Genomic DNA, 17861 nt, shown 5'->3' with positions numbered 1-17861 from the left:
TGGTCACTGGCAAGGTTTACAAAAGTCTCAGCCCTCTGATGATATAGCCGACTGAGGATTGGACTTCACCGCTGGGAATGATAGCTCTTCTCCTTATTGGCAGACATGAGACCGTTCTGGCGGTCATCAGAGCAGGATAGGATTCGGCGACTCGCATTGATAGGGCCAATGATTGTTTCGCAGATGGAAATTCGAGACTCTCACAGCTGACAGCGAAGATTTTGGTGTATGGAGCAGATCATCAATCAACGCTCACTGGTCATATGTTCTTCGACATCAGCACTTGAGTCAGTGCCGCACAATGAAGAAAGTTGGTTACCATTATGACTGGCACTCCCAATGGCATCGCAACGGCCAGGAAGCCACTCGAAGGTTTGATAATGGCGACATCTTAAAGGTTAATGTCGAACATAGTGGAATATAGTGAATCGTGTGGATTTCGAATGATAACCATAAAATTCAAGAGGTCTACTGAATTTGTACCTGTGCGTGCGCCTGCGCCTGCGCCCGTAGGTTCGAGCATAAGTGCATCGTAGGCTGCCGGCCATTTGTGATTACTCCGAGCTCCGAACTATAGTTGAGCTCGCCGCGGCATTCGGCCAGGCCATGTGTTATGAAAGTTCCTAGGCAATTATTCATTTATCTGCAGGCCAAGTGGCCGACTCCCTCGCCAAGAAGATCTGCAGACGATTCTTGCAAACGATGTTGTAGAGAATAAATACTGTGGAGTCTAAGGATCTTCAGGGGCAAGAAAATCCCTGTCCACCAGACCATTTAAATGACAACATCAGCGGTATTTACAAGAAGGCTATACACAAACCCAAGACCATAAGCTGCCCCGGCGTGTTACCCTAGAGATGGAGTTCCAAGGCAAAATCGTTGTTGTCACAGGCGCTGCTGCTGGTATAGGACAAGCTCTAGCCCGAGAATATGCACATCAAGGAGCTCGCGTGGTGTTGGCAGATATCAACCTCGCGCCACAAGAATCGACCGTCGTGGAATTGCGAAGATCCGGTTTGGAAGCTTACGCATACGAGGTTGATGTATCCAGCGATGAGCAAGTCACTGAGTTCGCCGCCTCTGTACTCCGGGATGTGGGTGTTCCATGGGTGATACACAATAATGCCGCGATAACTTGGTCCGGAAGTATCGTTGACATTGAGATCGAGGATTTGCGCCAACAGATCGACGTGAATGTATTTGGCTATCTCCGTGTCACAAACGCCTTTTTACCCTCTATGATTGACCGCGGCAGCGGACAGATTGCGATCACGGCATCCCCCAACGGCATTAATCCTCCACCAATGGTCGCCGCGAACCTGGCGGCGTATTGCTTATCTAAGGCCGCCAATGTCTCGATGGCACAATGTCTGGCGGTGACGCTGAAGCCGCTCGGTATCGCTGTCTCGCTACTGTTTCCTGACCTGACGAATACGCATCAGGGAAGGCAATTCACCGGGAAGGCATCCACGGAGTTTCACCAGATGCTCGCGCATATCATGAGCAATGCCACTGCAGCTGATAATGTTGCCAAGAGACTCATTGAGGGTATCAAGGTGGGCAAGTTTTTCGTGAATGCAATGCCTGGCTATGAAGCAGCGCTGCTGGAATGGGCGAAGAATGAGTTGGACCCTCATAGAGACTGGGTGGGAGAAAACACTCCGCGTTTGATGAAGAGCAGACTAGGCCAGGTTTGAGCGATTAGCCAGTCAATTGGTCAGACTTCAGAAAAGGATGTGATTATAGGTGGATAGATTTAACAATGTTGGCTGTGTCGGTGTGCTCAATAGTGAAAATCGATATCAGTCAATGCTTGAGAACTGAAAATGCAATAGAAAGTCTATGGATGGTAGCAAGAGTAGGGAAAAGCTAGCATTTATGGGATTTGGATGGCAAAACACACATCCTATCTTGGATTGAGGCGTGGGCTGCCCCATCCCTTCCTTTCAAGGTTTTAGGACAACTGAATTTCCCCAACCACGACATGTCGTGGCGGCAGCGTCGATTGCTTTCTCGATATCCTGGAGTTTGAAGGTGTGGATCTTCAAACCACTGTTTGGTCGGTCACCCAAGATGAGGCGACCAGTTTCCAATAATTTGATAGCGTATTCGGCATGATGATAGTCAAACATGTACCGCCCCTGTACGGTCAGGTTGTGCCTCATAATCAGTGTATACGGTATTTCAAGGTTGCTGAACACAGCGCCCATGAAAACTGCTTTTCCGTGCGGGCGCAGAGCTGATATGCATGAAGTGATGTGTTCGGAGCCAGCAGCTTGTGGGGGGATAAAATCAATGTACTTATCTGCACCTTTCTTGCCGGTAATAGCCTTTATCGCAGCAGTATCTCCGGGTGCGTCGCCAGTCAGCTTCACTGTCGATAGACAGCCGGAGCTTTCGAAGGTGTTGGTAATATGCGCCAGAGCTTCCTCGTTCCGTCCACATGCAATAACACTAGCACCCATGGCCAAGGCTGCGTGCACAGCAGCGCCGCTAAAGGTCCCTGTGGCGGGTGCAACGATCACAGTATCGGTCGGGAGGACGTTGATATCCATCAAGCCCGCGATGGCGATGCTAATAGTCCCCAGATGGACGAGTTCCTCGGAGCTGTAGTTCATAGCTTTGCAAACTCGTGACTCATTCAAGGGCCAGATTCGCTCCAGTGGCACATTGGCATATTCCGCAAATGTACCGTGTTCCCACGCTGCTTCAAGCTTTTGGTTTCCTCCAATATATCCTGCCAAAATACTTTCGTCTGGATCGTCCCTAGAACGTGTCCATAGATCGGTGAAGACGAGTTGACCAGGCTGAAGAAATGTTGCATCCACGCCAATATTATGGATGCGTGCAATGGCAGGCCCCGAAGGGGTAACCGGTGTGCGTATTGTGACAGGCCCAAACTTGCCCGCGAAGACGGCTCTACTGTTGGGGGAGACAGTAGTCGCCAAAACTCTGACGGTTGCTGAGCCAGGAGCAGGTGACGGTATGGGAAGAGCCTTCAAGATAATAGATTGACCAATGCCTTCCAGCACTGCTGCCGTGTGTGTTGAGAGCTCCATTTTAGAGCTTGATGCTGTCACAGTTTGATGCTGTCATATATCTTCTATGAGTATACCTTTGCGCTGGCAGGATTGAGCTAACAAAATATACCTTCCTTGTTCTCCCAGGAAGTATCAAGTCAGAACTTCCAACGCTCTTCCGGTCAAACACATCTCTGATGTAAAATTTCGGAGATTTCGTGGTGCCCAGTTCGGGGCTTCCGGTCACGTTAAAGCTGTATTCCCAGCTCCGAATAATGACGTGTTTTATGATCTGATTCCTGCCATGGTATGCCATGGGCGGGCTAAAATTCTGGCATGAGCGATGCATAATTACTAATGCCCGCACGTTTCTGCGCTGGTAGTTATATTACTTCGCTCATCATGTTGCGTACTGCAGATGAAAACAAGAGAACGAAGGTTGACCTACATTGGGCCTATAATCTATGGAGCACGTGTTATAATAATGTTGGAGATTAAAAACAAGAGGGAACATGGATGTGTTACTGATCCAGCTCCAGCGATAGTTTTCTTCAGCTAATGTCAAGAGTAACGCCAAAGCTGCGAAGTAGAATCGAATTGGCAGAAACATCATCCAAACTACCCCGACTCAAGAACTGGTTCAATGCTATGGTATAGAATAATATGTTTCCACCCGTCGAGTATGTACCGAAGAAGTGTATTGGACTGCGTCTAGTCTCAATGATAACCCATGTGAGCATTGCCCAAAACTTCAGACATTGAACCTGAAGCTAAACGTCGAGATGCGAGATGAGATGATGTTTCCTCGCGACAGGGGCAGGGTTCAAGTAGCGAGTGGGAGACTCTACGTTGACATTCATCATTTCTACTAGAGGAAAGCTTCGGGGGTGTTGACCTGTCCTAAGTGGTCATTTTCCCTACTCCATCTTTGAGTATCGAGATTAGGGGCTCTCCATTAAAAGGTGGTTGGTGGTGGCCGGCTCATCAATATATCTACAACCCTCCATCATATATGATCCCCGCGGACACCGCCAGCGTCATTGTTTTCTATTACTACGGCTATTTGGGTTTGCTGGCTGTAATTGATCTCTTCCCGAGAGCAATAACATGCATTGCTGGCTGTCCCGCCCCCCACCGGTGTGCTCTAAGGGCATAAGATTGCGAGGGAGAAGCGACGCCCTATTCATGCTCAGTAATGGTACTTTCATGACTTCCTCCGCTTACCTCAAGCAATGCTCTTATGTCAAACAGGCTACTTAGACAGTCCGAGTCTGCGTTATTTATCGCCATTTTGCCAAAGCAATGTGGTAAGCTATCGGACTCGGTCCCCGGAGTCTCGCAATAACTCCAAGAAACTCGAGCCGACGTGCCGAGCCCCTTTCGATGCATACCAAAACAGAAGTCTGCATATTATTATTGTGGGGAAAGCGGGTGTTTAGGTTTAGGAGAGGACGAAGACTTTGAAGTGCTCCAATCTTGACTGTCAGCCTTAGTGACACACTGCACCAAGAGTGATTGCTCTGTGTTCCAAATGGCACACGGCTTTCTCGGGAGCGGCTCTGTATAAAAACTACATCATTTGATCTTTCATCGCACTTAGACGGCTTCCCCGTAGCCTGAGCGAATCTTCCTTGAGACATTGAAGATAGTGTCGGGGTTTTCGAAGTTGTGCTTCTCTGTGTGTATGCCGATCCGATGGATAAACTTCCGCCCTTTGGTTGCGACGTCCTGGCTGCTGCCGGGCCAACATACCAGGCCTTTGGCGACCTGTTGCGGCGCCCGGAGCGTGTGGCACTACTAAATTCCGTGAAAAGGGAGGAGCACCACTATGGGACTCATCCGAGACAGATGCTTGATATATACTGCGGCGACTCAGAAAACATGGAGACCGCTGAAAATGAGCAACGAGAACCAATCCTTATCTTCATCCACGGTGGTGGTTTCACCCACGGAGGTCGGAGAGAACCTCTAATTGCTGATGATGTAGTGTATAGGGGGCTCGGCTATTTTGGAGCTCGAGAGCTAGGCTATACGACCGTCGTCATGGACTATCGACTCCTACAGCACGGAGCCAGCTTTGACAGTGGCGGAGAAGACCTGGACCTAGTTATCAAGTGGATCGAATCAAGTCTCTGTGGCAGCGACGACAACGACGACAACGCCCGTGATCTGGTCATTATCGGCAATTCCGCCGGTGGCGTGCATCTGATGTCATGGCCTTTTGATGATGCATTTACGGCGACGAGGTCCAGATTGATGCATGCCGGGGCTCACCTGCGGTTGAAAACGGCGGTGATTTTGAGTGCCACCATGCTCTTAGATCCTACGATTTCGGCCATGCAAGATTCTCTGTTGAGATACTTTGGCGACGAACAGCGAGTCATCTTAAACTCCCCTCTGAATTTGATGAATCTTGCCGCCGTATGCGGCAATGACGGTGGTCCTGTTGTTGGCGGCGTTCCTCTCACGTCCTGGCCTCCGTTGCTGTTTCATCACAACAGAGTACGACCCTCCATTTGTGGCCGACACGGGTCTAAGATTCGTAAAGGAATGGGTTGATATTGGTGGCCGTGCCGATCACCTTGTATTGCCGGGCCATAATCATCTGAGCCCTCCACTCGGTCTGGGAACGGGTTGTAAGGATGCCGAGGCCTGGGGTTTTCAACTCGGCGAGCAGCTAGCAAAATCATAATAAACACCAACGTATTCGCGGATGCTATGGCTATGGAGCTGTGGCTTGACAACGAATGGATGTACGAGCAAAGAAGTAGACTTAGGTCAAATCAAATATCCAGGTTGAATGGACCAACCCATGAAAAGCTCTCCCTGATACGTGCCTGGCTAGTGACTGCTTGGAGATTATTGGAGCGCGCAACTAATACCAAGGTCTGAGGAGTTCTTTGTCTCAAAGTTCTAAAGGGCCAACTGTGTCACAAAATTCATCGTTTGGCCTTATCGAATGTTCGATATGGTCTACGGACGGATCAGGGAACCTTGGTCAAGATACGTAACCGTTCAAGTTTTGTACACTTTACATTACTCATTGAACAGCGAAAGCAGTCACATTTTCTAGATCGTAGAACTGGGTCAAGTCGGCGGTGAGAACATCCTGCGCCTTGGAAAGATCAGTAAAGCAATTTATAGCAAGGGGTCCGTATATTATTGCTCACATGCAAGAGTTTTGAAGTCTCTGCCTTGTCCTCAGAGGCTATCTTGATCATCTTGAGGACTTCATCATTCTTCAAAGCCCCTGATGCCTCCTGCCTACATCGATTCAGATTGGCTGTTGACACTGGGTCGATGAAATTGTGATAGATCGCTCGCCGTTTCTGACAATATACCTCGAGAATTTTAAGGCTTGCTCTACCCTCATGAATGCCTCGAATGCAATCCACAAGACTGCCGACGTCAGCCAGGCCGCCCGTCAGGCCAAGGCCGCCCCTGTTCGGTTCATTCAGCCACTTACTGCTCCATTGACGTTGGCTCACTTACATCGGATTGCAAAGGTGCGCAGCATCTCCAGCCAGCAATACTCGACCTACCTGCATCCTTTCGACGCAACGTTGATGCATGATGAAAGGACTCCATCTGAGCAGCTCGTATTGCCCTTCTTTTGGATTTCCTGGCAGGATTGTCTCGAACTTTGCGGCCAGCTCTTGTCTCAGGCGCTCGTCGTTGATATCAAAGGGCACGCCGTAAGCAACTCGCCACAAGTCCGTGTTGTCCAACCGACATGCTAAGAACCAATGCTCGGGGTGAATGATCCATTGCACATCGGACCACCCGTGCTTTTTGAAACCGTCGTATCGTATCTAGCACCCAGAGATGTTCAGCCTATGGGAGCTTTTGGAAGGAGCGAGAGGGAGTTTAATTGTCAAACGCGGACCTACATTGGTTGCCACGATTTGAACATCCCACGAGAAACCGGGAAATGAGTCCTTGAAAAGTGCCTTTCTGACCGCACTCCGAGCCCCATCACAACCAATAACGAAGTCAGCGACGAGAGATGTGATGGTAGGTTGACCACCTTGGCTGGTTTCAACCTGTACCGTCACCTGACTCTCATCCTGGATCAAACCAACAAAGCTATGGCCCCAGTGCAGCTTGACATTTGCTAAGGCTTTTACCTCCTCGTGCAGGAGGCTCGCCAGAAGGTGGACAGGTAAGACTATTGACCGGTCGTCAAAGCCAGGATCTTCTAGCCTCGAGAAGCCAGCAATCTAACATAGAATATTACTTGTGGGATTCGCGAAAAGTTGGTTGATCTTGTCAGAGCAACATAACCGCTGCAGGAAGGAGGGTTGGACACGCCATCAAGATACATCAACCAAAGAGAATGGCACTAACGTATTTTCCCCCAAGCTCCCTCCAACACATATCTCTAGCCTCAAAACCTACTGCACGAACTTTATCGAGGACACCGGCGCGTCGAAGAACTCTGTTCACTTGAGTTTCAGAACAGTAATTTTCTCTTTCTTTCCAGAGAACTTGTTGACAAGAGTATTCTGTGGATTGAGGGCGTTCGGGGCATACCTGACAGCAGGGGGACCATAAGCCGCACCTCGTGGCCGAGGATCAATGCCCATGGCAGCGTCTAACACCTCTACCTCGCAGCCACTTTGACCGAGCATAAGTGCCGTCAATAACCCCACGGGGCCAGCGCCCACAACGATGATGCGTGTCGGCTTCAGCTTTGCCATGTGTCTTTCCTATGTGCAACTCAAGTTTCCCGAGTAGTTGACTCGAGTACGACATCAACAGCCAGCACCCAGAGTGTGGTTATTAATCCAATTTATTGGAGGTAGCCGATAACGTGCACAATATCAAGCTTGAAGGTTGATATCTTGGATTAGATTGTCCATTTGACCTCTGGAGCGATAGATTCGGAGTTGAAACGGGTTTCCCTGGTGTTTCGTTACTGTCTCTGAAGTTCTTCGATCAAGATCTCCTGGTTGTGCCAGCAAATCTCTTGCGTGTATCGAAGGTTTAAGGAGTTTCGGCATTCCGGTACTTCTCTACACTCCGGCCGAAACACTTGGCATGTGTCTGCCGAGAAACTGCTATGTCCGCCAACGTTTCTTTGAACTTCATTTTCCCGGGTTGGCGGGGGGACCACAGTCTAACGAAGATAATTGGCGTTGTAAGAAGGTATGGGGATCATTGACAAACTCCTTAGAGCAGCGGTTCGACCAAGATGCAATTTTACCCAATCCCTGGGGCATCGTCAACGCGACATATTCGAAACCATACCTTTCAATACTATATTTGTGATTGTCTATGTAGGCCATTGTTAATGTGCTACCCCTATCTCAATAAAAACACGAGTCGTACACGTCAACCTCTCATGTGAATACGGAGTCGTAAAGCACTGATATTCAATTTATAGCACGAACTTTGAGCTCATGAGACCAGACTTCTCCTTACTCGAAGAGGCATCGAGGAAGGCACAGCGTACGGCTCATCAAGCTGAGAGTATTGAGGCCATGAACGTCTGGTAGACCGCTCGTTCTCAATCATAAAACCCAGACTCATAATTAGATGGAAAAGATGAGTGTCTGACCCTGGGGGGACGGTCATAGTAGCGGAACAAAGGTCAGACCGGCCGTAAGAGGTTTAGTCCCTGCAGGCGTGCAACCATTTCCGATCTTATGGTGACCGAGACTCGAGTTCTTCTCCAAGTTCGAATTGCCTAGATCAATTCAATGTACTACTCAAACAAGGAGCGTGGTTAGAGCCTCTCGATGGATAGATGAATAAGTGATCGAGCGACTCAGACTATAGACTCCAGAGTTACCACCTTTAACCCCAATCTTCGAGAGACTACGAAATAGCTAGCACTACCGGGCCCCTTATTGAGGGTCGTATCGTTTACGGCCATAAGCGGAGCGAATCTCATAAATCTTGCTTCTTTTAAGCTTCTCAGTTCTATTTCTTTCGCGTTGAGACACAGAGCACTTGTTGGAGAATTAGAAATATTCTTATCACAGTATACCAGACGAGCATATGGAAAGGACCTCACAATTTTTCCGCAAGAAACTATTTGTCATCAAATTCGCCCATCCAAGGCTTTCGGAATGGGAAGGGTTTCGATCATAGTCCCCAAATTGGAGGGAAAACGGCTCAGGAAATCGAGGTGTCGGATGTCGAGAAGAGGTCGAGAAACTTGTGTGATTCAGTGCCAAATCTAGTGTAGAGATACCCCATTTATAGGCATAATAGTGGAGACAGTCTTATTTTAATTCATGAGGTAAGAGAGAGAAGGAAACGTAGTTTTCCGCCAACGCGAGGACAGCCACGTGAATAGGTGGTTACCAAGGAATTTCCTAGACGAAGACAGCCTTCGTGTAGCTGCCGAACGAGTCTTGCTGCGATGACCGCATAGTCAGTGTTACTTTTTCAAGACCAGTTTTTTCCTGTCTTGTGTCGTCTCTAAGGTAGAGTCTTGCTTATGGATTTGCTGTGGAGATGTTGAATAGCGCTTGGGAGGCATGATTTCATCGTTTGCGCTCCATTGATCAGAGCTTTGTCTGCGAGCAGGGAGAAGGTTTCTTGCAAGACGAGACGATGACCCGACGTGCCCGAACTCAGTTCCATCATCACCATCGTTATTGTGATGTATCCCAATGCTGCTGCATGAATTTAACTCTCTCGGGATCAAGAGGCACCAGATCGAATTCGAAGCGGTTTGGAAAGACGTTGCCCCCATTCGAGTAATCGTAAAATGGTACTGGGATTTCTTGACCATTTACGACCTTTTTGCGAATTTGACATGCCCAAGCTAAAGAAGCAATCTGAATAAAAAGCGCCTGCTCGGCGAGATCATAACCAGGGCAAATCCGTCGACCAAAGCCAAAAGCCGAATAGCGTCGGATGGTAGGATGCTGCCCATCGACCCCTTTACATGTTGTGAATTTTGGGTCTAACCATCGATCTGGGCGAAATTCTTCTCCATCAGGATACAGCCCCTTCTCACGGTGCAGACCCCACTGATTGGTAAATATCCAAGCTCCCTTTGGGATGTAGTAACCGTCATAGACGTCATCTTTGGTAACCACATGTGGTACCCCTGTGTATGGGATTACCGGTTAGACACACCAGTAGACTGAAGATAGAGGCCTAAGCCATAAGAACAGGAGTAGCTTACCTGCGGGAACGACAGGCCTCCATCGCAGTAATTCCTTCGCAACCGCTCGTACCAAAGGAAGTTGCGCAAGGTCGCCGAAATTAGGAATTCTATCACAGCCCACAACCTGCTCGACCTCCTGCCGAAGCTGACTTTGCCACTCTGGAAAAAGACACATAGCCAAGCAATAGCTCTGCATAGTGGAAGAGGTGGTGCCCGCTCCGCCGCCGTACATGGTTGCAAGGACGTACTTTGCCTCTTCCCAGTTGAGATCATAATGGTGCTTGTTTTGGAAATACATCCGAGCATATGAGGGCGGATCCTCTGGTATTCCAAGGTCAAATTTGTCTTTCGCTTCCTGAAGTAGACTGCTGAAGTATGCTGACTTTGCAGCGTAATGCCGCTTTGCTTCGCGCTTGAATGGTGCAAGCCAATCAGGCAAATACATGAGAACAGGAAGTAGATTGACCAGATATTTGCCTTGCGCCGACACCCGCTCGATTTCGCGCATCCGGTCCAATATCCTTCCGGTGTGATATTCACCAAGCTCGGCTGTGTTGAGATCTTTGCCATAGCCAGCACGGACCGAAACTGCGGTTGCAAATCTTTCAAGCCAGAGTTGATAGTTCTTTGGGTTTCGCACCATGTCCACCACCATGCGACTGGCTTCTCGCGCCTGCACACTCTGCCACTGCTTGACCGCCGTCACACTGAGCATGGACGTGGCAAACTTTCGTCCTCTTCGCCAGTAATCGTCGATCGGGCGGATGACCAGATCTCCTCGGTTAGTCATCATGCTAATCATCGGAAACTCTCCACGGTCAGAGTAGTGCACGCCTCTGACTGACAGCAGCTGGTCCGCGATCGCAGTGTCATTGATAATGACGAAGGTTATTCCAAAGATCTCGAGCTTATATATAGGCCCATATATGTCACCAAGCTCTTTGAATGCAACCCAAGCATACTTTTTTGGTATGTCAAGCAGATTACCAATCACAGGATAACCTTTGTTGTATTAGCGAGGCCACGTACTTGCTATGAAGGGGTGGCGGGAGGAGAATGGGAATATGCACACCCTTTGGCCCAGGAAGCTCGCGAACGCCCTTCGGAATCTTGTTGGAACAGAATCGCTGGACGAATAAGATAAACGCAAGCACTATGACGACATAGACCAGAATCGTGGCGGCTCGTGGCGAGGAATTCATGATGAAAAGGTAGGCTAAGGGCAAGATTCCTGTTGTGATCTTGATCCTTTGTCGTAGACTACTTATTGCGCCTACAAGTCGAGGAGCAGATGGTTGTCAGGCGCTGTCACACCAGTACCATGATACGGGGGGCTTATATTCTGGGTTTCCAAATCGAATCAGCCAGCTTCAGGTTTGGTGCCACCCACGACGCTCCGAGCTCGCAATTACCCCGTGGGAGTCCGGAGTCGTGGAGCCTTAGCTCTCCGTACAGCACTGAGATGTACTTTGGAGGCAGAGCAAATGGGCCGATGCTAAAAGTCGTTAGATAGATGAAGCTATTCCTCACTTTGGCCAAATTTAGCGGCTATGGGCCGAGTGCATGTTTTTCTTCGCCGGATCATCCGCAAACGCCGGACTTCGGTGAGTTGTCGGCCGCGGAAGAAGTCAGAGGTCGTCCAGGGCAGGTATACCCTCATGTTTTCAGCGAGAGAACCGTCGATCTCATTCACTAACGCAAGACGAGAGTGGTCAAAATACCTATTTACAAGCACAGAACTTGCATAGGATTCAATGAGGTTTTCAAACATCTTCTCGTGGTGAATCAGACTTGACATTTGCATACCTTATTGCTCAACAACAAGATGATTTACAGGTCACCTTACGAGGACATCTACATACCTGAATGCAATATCTTGTCTTACTTATTTCCACGGACGCCAGCTTGCTCGAAGCCTCTGTGGATCGACGCCAAATGTCCAGGCAAAAGCCTGTCGCGTGCTGATATGCTACTCTGGATCAAGAGGTTCGCAGTCGGCTTGGACAATCTGGGTATCGGACCGGATGAGGCAGTAATGGTCTTTACCCACAATCACCTATATGTCCCGGTGATATATCTGGGAGCGTCAGGTTCAGGGAGATATTACACGGGAGCTAATCCGGCTTACACTACGGACGAGCTCGCCTACCAGATGTCAATTGTGAACTGTGCCGTGCTATTAGTGCATCCAAGTCTCTTAGCAACAGGAATGGCGGCAGCCAGAAAAGTCGGACTCTCAACGACACGCATTTTCCTCTTTTCCGATGAATACATACCTGAAGAACAACAAGATGTTCAAGATTGGCGTTCATTCCTTGCCACAGAGGAGAATGCTGCTTCCTGGATTTGGGATGAGCTTGATGGTGGAGAAGCCAAGAAGAAGATAGCCACCATCAACTTCTCGAGTGGGACGACAGGGCTGCCCAAGGGAGTTTGCACCACGCACCATAACCTCATCGCCAATGCTTCGCAAGTTGTGTACGGTATGTATAGGGGCGCAACTGTATCTGGAATAAAAGAGAGATGGCTGGCTGCCTTGCCATTGTATCATGCCTTCTCTCAATTATATACAATCAATGTCGCCTGTCGGCTCGAGATACCTGTCTATATCATGGACAAGTTCGTCTTGTCGACGTTCCTAGCCAATATTGAGCGGTACCAAATCACCACAATACAGACGGTGCCCCCTGTACTAGCCATGATCTCGAAGAGTCCTGATACACCCAAATACAATATAACTAGTCTGAAAAATGTCATGGTGGGTGCTGCGCAAATATCGCTCGAGCTCCAACTCAATCTCATGCAAAAATTTGGGTTCTTCATTTCCCGCGGCTGGGGTATGACTGAAACCACCTGCGTAGGGACAAAGCTGCCGATAAATACGCGGTACGACCATAACAGTATTGGTTATCTGTTGCCAAATACAGAAGCAAAGATCGTGGACGAAAACAATCAGGAGATCGAACGAGGGCCGGGCGAACTCTGGGTGCGTGGCCCTCAGATGATGCTAGGTTACTGGAAGAATGAGAATGCTACTAAGGACACTTATTCTGACGGTGGTTGGTTGAGGACTGGTGATATTGTCATTGTCAAGGATAACCTTTGGTGGATCGTAGACCGCAAAAAGGAGCTGATCAAGGTGAACGGGTTACAAGTGGCCCCAGCCGAGCTTGAGGCCATTCTGCTGCAGATGGAGTCGATCTCTGACGCCGCTGTCGTTGGTATTCTGCTCGACGGAAGGGAGCTTCCACGTGCATACGTTGTCCTGTCTCCCGGCGAGCGAGACGACAGAACAAAAGAGCGAGAAGTCCAGGAGTTCGTGGCCCGAAAGGTGGCCAAGCATAAACGGCTTCAAGGAGGAGTGGCATTCAAAGAAAAGATTCCCAGACTTTTGAGCGGCAAGATAATGAGAAGTGCTGTTCGTGAATGGGCTAAGATGGACGCAAAAGCGTGGAACAAAGATCATTCTCGACTGTAATCAGAACAAAACAGAATGACAAGCAACAGACACAACAGCATACCTCGGCTGGAATATCACTTGTGCCACACGATTTATGTCCCTTGAATGAGTTTGTAGAATTTCATATATATTGTCGGAGTTTCACGTAGAAGGCAAGTACATTCTTGACTTAGCTATTTAGGTCGCGTTGAGTAAACTTTGGTCATTTCTGTCGAAAACATATCATCCCCTTCAAACTGAGCCATGGGGCACATCAAAGAGGTAATTTTCTGTCTGCTAGCACACGGACATGGTGGAAAATCAGAAACCGACTTCTGGTAGTTATGAAAGACCTTCAGGTAGACTATAACGCTCGCCAATCTCCTTCCTTGTTTTGATCCTTTTAATATCATCATTGCTCAAGCCCTCCTCACCATTTGGGAGAACTTTGGCCAAGATCTCCTCCGCCCACTCATCGGCATCAATCTCTGTCCCAATCGGGTTCATGCTGAACAGCGGGCCTTTCATAAACGCGTCAGCCTCTTCCTTGGTGTCGAAATTGTCGACTTGAAGTTCAACTTTATTGCCATCCGGGTCGCGGTAGTAGATGCTGGTCGTGGGTCCATGGTTGATGGTCCATACTGGTTTCCAGGGTCTTTCTCTCGATTTGAGAGACGTATACACATGCGCCAACTCCGTGAGGGTGGGGTATGTAAATGCCAAATGATCGACTTCGGCAGTGCGATGACCTTCAATCTTCGGCACATGGTCTGGGCTTGCGAAAATGGCTATGCGGTGATGTTCCTCGTCGTAACGCAGGAAAGTAATATTCGCTGTCTTGTGCACGATCTCCGCAGAGAGTAGATCAATGTACCATTGACTCATCTCCTCATAGTGGTCCATGGTCGTACGCAACACGGCGTGCGCGAAAAGGCCTGGGCTAGGATGTGGTTTGGTGACATTTGTGTGTTCAGGTACCATGGTGGACATTGAATTCGCTCAACGCAACTTTTGTTGAATAAGAATGTTAGGTCGCTAATTCAATCAAGCTGATACTTTTCTTCTTCGAGGACACTTCACGAGTCCATTGGCATTATCATTGCCTCGTCTCGGTACATTCAGGCCTAAAAAAGCATCGAGCCTGTGCATGGTCGTAGGTAAGGGCGTCGGCGTTCGGACTTGTTCTTCCAGTCCGGGGACAAACTAACTATTCTCGAATACGGTGTCGATCCTAGTTGGGAGGACTCAGTATCTCAGATTACTCGTTTTCATGCCGCTCCAGTCACAAAATCATCGGAAGATTCGGGATCAAAACGATCTCCGGCACACCGGAGACACAGCTGCCGATTTTCTTGCCCTACCCTACCCATGTAGGGATTCTCGTGATTCCAGTAATCCTCGTCAACATGACACGCTCCGAATTCATCGACGCAGCATAAGGGCAATGTTTTAGCCTAGATCTCTGCGGACGGGGACCCCAGAATCCAGAGCTCGGGGAAAACGGGGTTGCTGCACAAGCGAGGCTATCTTGGGCGATTCGAGGCAAATGCAATAAAAGCCCTTCCAGGTCCTCAGCAAAGACCGGAAATATGACAATCCTGTCACTAGCTTGATCGCCTATAACAAGTGCTTCGATTCTGTCCCAAGATGGTCTCAAACTGTGAGATGTCTAGCAAAGACGTCAATGGAGTCCTCAAAGCATCCCAAGTTGTATCCTCGAATCGCAATATACCCTCCTCGGACACAGTGGGAGAAGTAGTGACCAGTCCTGAAGGAAGGGTAACCGCCGGTGCCGTTCTTACAGTCATTGTGAGTCTGACTTCAATTACAAGGTTATCGATCGAATGTCCCCTGACACTAACCGCTGCAGGCCGTTGTCTTTGTCTACATGGGCCATATGCTGCAGATTAATGGACTGGGCTTTCTGGGCCAAACCATCACTAGTGATATCGGCGGGCAGGATAAAACTGCCTGGCTTGTCATCATCTTCGCTCTCGTCCCTACCGTTGCAGGACCTCCAATTTCCCAGATTGCAGACTTCTGGGGTCGCAAATGGTTAGTCGTCATCACAGCTTACATCAGCATGGTCGGTTGTATCATTTTTAGTCGCTCCGATTCCATCGGAATGGCATTGGGATCTTCTGTGGTGGCTGGCGCTTCGTCTGCTTGTCAATCCATTCTTCATGCCGTTCCGTCTGAGGTGCTTCCTCGCAGGTATCGCCCATGGGCCCAGACCGCAGTCATCCTGTCAGCTGGAATTGGTGCCATTTTTGGGCTGTACGCGGCAGGGGGAATGGTCGAGACGAACGTCTCGGGATGGCGACCATACTTCTATATGCTCGCGAGCGTATATTTCATCGGTGGATCACTCGTCCTTGTCTTCTATCGACCAAAGCCACGACAGGAGCAACAGCTGAGCCTCTCGGCCAAGCTGCACGCGCTGGACTTGCCTGCAATGGGTTTGATCATTGTCTCACTTTTGACCCTGTGTATCGGCTTAGGGTATTCAAACAACCCGTATCCGTGGACCAACGTACACGTTCTGGCACCGTTCGTTGTGGGTGTTGTCAGCATCGGCGGATTAGCATGGTATTCAATCTTCTACAACATTCACGGGCTCTTCGACCACGACCTTTACCAAACTCGAAACTTTGCCATTGCCCAAGCCGGGGTCTTTACAGAATCTCTCGCTTTCATAGCTGTGGCCAACTACTTCGGTTTCCAATGCAGCCTCATTTATGGACAAGGGCACTTCACATCCGGTCTTATATACAGCATTGTGTACTATGCGTCAATAGTAACTACTCTGTTGACTGGGTGGTATTGCTCCAGGACGAAAAAGGTTCGACCACCAGCCCTACTGGCCTTCATAGCCTTCGGAATATATTTTATCCTGATGGCCACGGCGACCCGATCAACACCAGTTGCCAATTTGTGGGGCTACAATGTCTTCATCGGTATGGGTCTAGCACTTTCGCTAAATCCTCTTGTTGTAGCTGCTCAATTGTCCACCCCTGCTCGTCTGATATCGACCGGTACTGGCCTACTCATCGCTACAAGAGCTCTTGGTGGATCGGTAGGGCTTGCCATCTTCAATGCTCTTTTTAATTCCACCGTTCAAAAGAACCTTGTCTCCAAGATTCTGGCAGCAATTATCCCATTGGGACTGCCGGAGGCCAGCGTCGAGCCCTTTGTCAGCGCACTGGCCGCTAGAAATGAAGAGCTGTTGGCCAAAGTTCCGGGAGTAACCCCAGATATCATAGAAGCTGGGTTGCAAGGGATGCTGGACGCTTATGGACTTGCTTTTCGCAATGTCTACATCACCGGCGCTTGCTTCAGCGCCGCTGCGTTTCTAAGTACGCGCCTCCCGATTTTTATATACTCCCCCTTTCATAACGATGGCTAACTATGTTACAGTTGCGTGGTTCTTAATAGACCCCACGGATCAATTCACGTCGAATGTTGATGCCCCGGTTAATCAAATTCACATCCTACACCAACATCAACATCATGAGCGTGAGGAAAAGGATAGAACCGCGAGGCCGAGCACGTAAATGCTTTATAAAGGTGCAGCTATCCAGCTATTCAAGAGAACTCGACAATGTTGTAGGATTGCTAGAAAAGCTGCCGGACGCCGAAGTTCTGTCAAAATGTCGCTATATTGTTTTGACTTAATTATTATAACCGTGATAATCGGTGTGAAAATAATACCAAAGGAGACTAGTGACACTAGCGATTCTTGCCTGATACACTATCCACTACGTCGCACGGATTTATCCTTGCTTATACTGTTATTCTTCCCTTTGGCCATGGAGATACCCATTCTGTCGTCGCTGCCGATTGCCAAAGGGGCTACTAGTCAGACCGGGACATATCCACTTGGGGAAAGTCGATTAAGCACAACGCAGACGGCTAAACAAGGTAGTAGGTTGGCGAAGGTGGACTACGCCGCTTTTGGCAAGCACTCGAGCATGTATGAGATCTCTGTCTCTTTCAATTCTAAGGACTCTGTTCTTGTTTATATACAAATTTATGAGGCTTATGAGGCATTTGATCTCCGTGAGCCCCTTTTCTGTAATTTCAAATCACTCATTGATTTCCAAGCATTGCAATGGCTGATACAATGGCAATTTTATGATGGGAGTCAATGAAGTCACTCACAGAGTTTAAGTATCCATATTTGTTAGCGCGTCACGTGTAACGTGAGTTAGTACGCGCTAGTTCGTTGGCGCTGACATAGTGTCACGCACGAGCTGGCTTGGCGATCTGCTGCCCG

The 17861-nt window shown here is 48.9% G+C and overlaps 8 protein-coding genes across 8 annotated transcripts; 4 read left to right on the top strand and 4 right to left on the bottom strand.

Annotated features, from left to right (window-relative positions):
* Positions 1 to 857: 857 nt before the first annotated feature.
* A1O9_07114 (uncharacterized protein) lies at positions 858 to 1697 on the top strand (the record flags this gene model as incomplete). The annotated part of the gene is made up of 1 exon (XM_013404060.1): positions 858 to 1697. One exon carries the CDS (start codon positions 858 to 860, stop codon positions 1695 to 1697), a length of 840 nt encoding a protein of 279 aa, XP_013259514.1.
* A 249-nt stretch (positions 1698 to 1946) lies between these two features.
* On the bottom strand, positions 1947 to 3059 carry A1O9_07113 (uncharacterized protein; the record flags this gene model as incomplete). Its single annotated transcript, XM_013404059.1, has 1 exon — positions 1947 to 3059. The coding sequence occupies one exon, from the start codon at positions 3057 to 3059 to the stop codon at positions 1947 to 1949; it is 1113 nt and encodes a 370-aa protein (XP_013259513.1).
* A 1842-nt stretch (positions 3060 to 4901) lies between these two features.
* Positions 4902 to 5579, top strand: A1O9_07112 (uncharacterized protein; the record flags this gene model as incomplete). Its single annotated transcript, XM_013404058.1, has 1 exon — positions 4902 to 5579. One exon carries the CDS (start codon positions 4902 to 4904, stop codon positions 5577 to 5579), a length of 678 nt encoding a protein of 225 aa, XP_013259512.1.
* Positions 5580 to 6217: 638 nt separating this feature from the next.
* Positions 6218 to 7723, bottom strand: A1O9_07111 (uncharacterized protein; the record flags this gene model as incomplete). Its single annotated transcript, XM_013404057.1, has 5 exons — positions 6218 to 6461; positions 6513 to 6832; positions 6911 to 7240; positions 7368 to 7458; positions 7554 to 7723. Coding segments are annotated over 5 exons (1155 nt in total), but the record flags the coding sequence as incomplete, so codon positions are not given.
* Positions 7724 to 9625: 1902 nt separating this feature from the next.
* Positions 9626 to 11348, bottom strand: A1O9_07110 (uncharacterized protein; the record flags this gene model as incomplete). The annotated part of the gene is made up of 3 exons (XM_013404056.1): positions 9626 to 10086; positions 10165 to 11148; positions 11219 to 11348. 3 exons carry the CDS (start codon positions 11346 to 11348, stop codon positions 9626 to 9628), a joined length of 1575 nt encoding a protein of 524 aa, XP_013259510.1.
* Positions 11349 to 11971: 623 nt separating this feature from the next.
* Positions 11972 to 13624, top strand: A1O9_07109 (uncharacterized protein; the record flags this gene model as incomplete). Its single annotated transcript, XM_013404055.1, has 1 exon — positions 11972 to 13624. The coding sequence occupies one exon, from the start codon at positions 11972 to 11974 to the stop codon at positions 13622 to 13624; it is 1653 nt and encodes a 550-aa protein (XP_013259509.1).
* Positions 13625 to 13927: 303 nt separating this feature from the next.
* On the bottom strand, positions 13928 to 14566 carry A1O9_07108 (uncharacterized protein; the record flags this gene model as incomplete). Its single annotated transcript, XM_013404054.1, has 1 exon — positions 13928 to 14566. The coding sequence occupies one exon, from the start codon at positions 14564 to 14566 to the stop codon at positions 13928 to 13930; it is 639 nt and encodes a 212-aa protein (XP_013259508.1).
* Positions 14567 to 15232: 666 nt separating this feature from the next.
* A1O9_07107 (uncharacterized protein) lies at positions 15233 to 16991 on the top strand (the record flags this gene model as incomplete). The annotated part of the gene is made up of 2 exons (XM_013404053.1): positions 15233 to 15394; positions 15456 to 16991. The coding sequence occupies 2 exons, from the start codon at positions 15233 to 15235 to the stop codon at positions 16989 to 16991; spliced, it is 1698 nt and encodes a 565-aa protein (XP_013259507.1).
* Positions 16992 to 17861: the final 870 nt, after the last annotated feature.

This window comes from Exophiala aquamarina (assembly GCF_000709125.1).
Source record: "Exophiala aquamarina CBS 119918 chromosome Unknown aczIA-supercont1.5, whole genome shotgun sequence".
Taxonomy (NCBI): Eukaryota; Fungi; Ascomycota; class Eurotiomycetes; order Chaetothyriales; family Herpotrichiellaceae; genus Exophiala; species Exophiala aquamarina.
The sequence above is the reverse complement of the archived record's forward strand: the minus strand, read 5'-3'. Positions and strand labels throughout refer to the sequence as shown.